The sequence below is a fragment of the Dipteris shenzhenensis genome, chromosome 26 (assembly GCF_047967505.1).
Source record: "Dipteris shenzhenensis isolate YYH24624 ecotype China chromosome 26, Dip_SZ_1.0, whole genome shotgun sequence".
Lineage (NCBI taxonomy): Eukaryota > Viridiplantae > Streptophyta > Polypodiopsida > Gleicheniales > Dipteridaceae > Dipteris > Dipteris shenzhenensis.
The window spans coordinates 51,038,372-51,042,510 of record NC_141621.1 but is presented as its reverse complement, the minus strand read 5'-3'; the positions used below and the strand labels follow the sequence as shown (position 1 = coordinate 51,042,510).

General features: G+C 43.5%; 1 protein-coding gene across 1 annotated transcript; it reads left to right on the top strand.

Moving 5' to 3' along the window:
* Positions 1 to 372: 372 nt before the first annotated feature.
* LOC147885239 (pentatricopeptide repeat-containing protein At4g18520, chloroplastic-like) lies at positions 373 to 2,891 on the top strand. The gene is made up of 2 exons (XM_087397097.1): positions 373 to 2,596; positions 2,737 to 2,891. Exons 1-2 carry the CDS (start codon positions 768 to 770, stop codon positions 2,759 to 2,761), a joined length of 1,854 nt encoding a protein of 617 aa, XP_087253223.1. The 5' UTR covers positions 373 to 767; the 3' UTR covers positions 2,762 to 2,891.
* The last annotated feature ends 1,248 nt before the right edge of the window (positions 2,892 to 4,139 follow it).

Below are 4,139 nucleotides of genomic sequence, written 5' to 3'. Positions count from 1 at the left end.
AAAAATTATCACGGCATTGGACCAAATACATCAAAAAATTCCAAGTGGAATGCAAACATGCACTGTGGGCGACTTCAACATTAACTACAAAAACAACACCAACAACAAGAGGAGCCTACTCTAGTTCAAGAGGAGCTTATTTAGTTCATGGCGACAAAAAACATGGAACAACTCATCCTTTCACCGACCGCAATCCATGGATCTACTATAGACCACCAATGGGCGATGGCAAGAGCAACAAACAAACAAAAAGGAACAAAATACATATAGTGGTCCGACCATTTGCTTACATTTACAACATTTGAATAAGTCTTCGGGTCTACAAATGTAAGGCAGGCCAGATGAGACTTGTTTAAAATCTGCAAAATCTTATTCTAGCTAAAAAAACTCAGCAAAGTCTCAAAGAAAAACCTTCAAAATTTTGAAACCCGGTCGAGAAAATGGTTGCCTCGCACCATTTTCATGCAGTGTATTTGAACATAGCTTCATCCGTTTGATCCAATGAGTGCAGGTTGGTCCTTTTACCTGGCACAGTGCCCGCTCAGACCCTTGGCGGGGGCCCGAACGACAAAGCATTGGTAGAGCTCTAGGCGTTCCCTGAGAGAGTCCAATTTGAGACGGATCAAGAAGATATCCTCTGTCAGTCGTCCTTGAGCAGAAACAATGCAAGCACCCCCAAGGATCCTCTGCGAGATTCCCTGCAACAGGCAGAGTTCTCACTGCTTAGAATCCAGGATTCTGGCTCTTTGCTTGCGTCTTTGTTCCATATGAGCCCACATATTAGGCTGCGCGTCTGCAATTGTTCCTTTGGTTCATGCAGAGCTGTAAATGCAGTCCAGATTTGGCCTCAGCCGAGTGACGTTAAAGAAATCCATACGTATACTGTGAAACGTTTACATGAGCTGCCCCTATTCAAAGCAAACAATTTGATTCATATGTATGTCAAACGTGGGAGCATGGTAGATGCTCACCATATATTTGACAACATGTCAAAGCACGACGTGGTGTCATGGAACATAATGATTCTGGGCTATGCTAAGCAGGAAGAGGGTGCGTTGGCTTTGGAGCTCTATGTTCGGATGCACCAGGAAGGCGTCAAACGAGATCATCAAACTTTTGTTGGTGCATTGAAAGCTTGCAGTAGCCTGGCAGCACAGAAAGAGGGTAAGCAAATTGATGGGAAATTTGCGAACATGGAATGCCTGGAGAAAGGTAGAGCAATCCATGCCCAAGTAGTAAAGGGTGGATTTGAGTCAGATGCCTTCGTGGGAAACATCTTGGTTGATATGTATGCAAAATGTGGGATTTTGCAGGATTCACGGCGTGTATTTGATGGATTGCCTCATCATAATGTGGTTTCCTGGACTGCTATGATTCTGGGATACAGCAAACAGGAAGAGGGTGCACTGGCTTTGGAACTGTTTGTGCAGATGCAACAAGCAGGTATTGCCCCTGATCATCGAACCTTTGTGGGCGCATTGAAGGCTTGCAGTAGTGTTGTAGCAATGGAAGCACGGGAGCAAGTTAATGGGAACGATCAGAAAGTAGGGTGCCTGCCAAAAGGTAGAGCTATCCACTCCCAAGTGATAAAAAGTGGGTTTGAGTCGGATGTATTTGTGGGAAATACCTTGCTGGACATGTACATGAAACGTGGGAGCATGGAAGATGCGCAGCGTGTGTTTGATGAACTGCCTAATCGAAATTTGGTTTCCTGGAATACAATGATCCTGGGGTATAGCAAGCAGGAAGAGGGTGTACTGGCTTTGGATTTGTATGCACGAGTGCAACAAGAAGGTGTCACACCAGATTATCGAAGCTTTGTCGGTGCATTGAAGGCTTGTGGTAGCCTGGCAGCATTAGAAGAGGAGAAGCAAGCTGATGGGAAATATATTACAAAAGGTCTCCTCAAGAAAGCTAGAGCCGTTCACTCCCAAGTACTAAAGAAGGGCTTCGAGTCAGATGCATTTGTGGGAAATACTTTGGTGGATATGTACACCAAATGTGGGAGTTTGGAGGATGCATGGCGTGTCTTTGATGAATTGCCTCATCGTGATGTGGTTTCCTGGAATGCCATGATCCTGGGGCACAGCAAGCAAGAAGAGGGTCTGCTGGCTTCAGAGTTGTATGCACGTATGCACCAGGAAGGTGTCACACCAAATCAACGAACCTTTGTTGGTGCATTGAAGGCTTGCAGTAGCTTGGCATCATTGGAAGAGGGAAAGCTCGCTAATGGGGAATTTGTGAAAACAGAAAGCCTCGAGAAAGGTAGAGCCTTCCACTCCGAAGTAGTAAAGAGGTGCTTTGAGTCAGATGTATTTGTTGGAAACATGTTGGTGGACATGTACATGAAATGTGGGAGCATGCAGGATGCACAGCGTGTCTTTGACGAGTTGCGATATTGTAATGTGGTTACGTGGACTAGCATGATCTTGGGTTTTGCAGAGCAAGAAGAAAGCGAGGAGGCTTTTAGGCTTTATGTGCGAATGCAAGAGCAAGGTCTGTCACCAGACAATCTGGCCTTTGTTGCCATCCTGAAAGCTTGTGGCAACACAGCAGCATTGGAATTCGGAAAGGAACTCCATTTCCAAATTAGCAGGTTTGGAGTGGACACCATCACAATCATAGCAAATAGTCTTATTGATATGTATGCTAAGTGTGGGAGCATGGGTGATGCCCAACTGTTGTTCGATGCATTGTCCAAAAGGCATGTTATAACATGGAATTCATTGATTGCAGGATATGCACGCCAGGGAGAGAGTGAAATTGTGTTTCATTTGTTCGATAAAATGAAGCACGAGGGGATACAACCAGATGGGGCCACATTTCTTAGTGTTCTCACAGTATGCAATCATGTGGGTCGATTGGAGAGGGGCCTGAAGTACTTTGAGGCTTTGAGGAAACAATATGGCATCATCCCGACCATGGACCACTATACTTGCATGGTTGATCTGCTCGGCCGTGCAGGCCAAGTAGAGGTGGCAGTAGCAATGGTAGAGAGGATGCCTTTTCAACCTGATGTTGTTGTATGGTTGGCTGTGTTGAGTGCTTGCCAAAAATGGAAGAATGTAGAGATTGGAAGGCAAGCATTCAAACATGCCATGACACTAGATGAACAAATGTCCACAATATATGTCCTGATGTCAAACATCTCAATTGCTGGAAGGCCATGAAAAGATGCAGAGAATGAGACAGAATGCTCAAGGCTCCTCCTTCAGCCGTGGATCACTATGATTTAGTCGTTGTCCATCTGACAACAGCAACATTTGTTTCATCATAATCAACATTGTCTTGCTGGTTAAAACCCCTTGCAAGTAGCCCAGCTTTGATACGTGATACTCCAATTTCACTTCCATGCACTTAAGTGTGGCATGAGTACCAGTGAGAGCTGAGTTCCTTTACCACCTACGTTCTACTAGGGGACTATTATTGAGTTGCTGTCCATTGAGAGTAAGGTCTACAATAAAAAAGGAAAATTGCTTGAGATGTTGGAAGAGAACCTTGCATTGATGTAGGCATTATGGGCTTGGAAATTTCCAAGATTCTTTGAAGCAAACAGGACAAATAAATGCTTTGCAAAGGGTCACAATCATACATAGAATGGCACATAGGAATTGGTGGAAGTAATACCAAGATAAGGAGCCATAACACGGAAATGGATCTACAAAGCGAAGTACTTGAGTTAGATCTGGACACCAAAATTGTAGCACACAAGAGACCTCTAGTAAGCTCCACCAATTGTAAGTTGAAAATACAAGAAGCTACTAGCTATGTATTGCAATGGCTTGAGCGTTTGTTGGCCATGTTATAAACGTGTGCTATTTTATGAGGCCAATGTTGATGTGAAGATAGCCTTATTTTGGAAAAAGTCTATATGAGAAAGTTGTAGATCTTTGGGAGGGTTAAAATTTGTATCTAATGATGATTGTATTGTTAGAAGGGTTAGAACATGGAGGCTTACATTTTATTGTTTGATATTTTTGTAATTATATTGTTAAAGGGATTGGAACATGCAAAAGATCCTTTTAACAGAATTTTTGGCTTTGATTAAGGTTGCAATTCAAAGACACGAAGACTTGCTTTGTAGACCTTGGAAGAATGAACAAAAGTGGCTTAATGGGTTTTGTGAGGTTCGACTTGAT

Coding starts and splice junctions, on each gene's coding strand:
- LOC147885239 (XM_087397097.1), top strand. CDS start 768: ATGAGCCCACATATTAGGCTGCGCGTCTGCAATTGTTCCTTTGGTTCA. Junction 2,597..2,736: donor CTCCATTTCCAAATTAGCAG/GTTTGGAGTGGA, acceptor CATTGATTGCAG/GATATGCACGCCAGGGAGAG.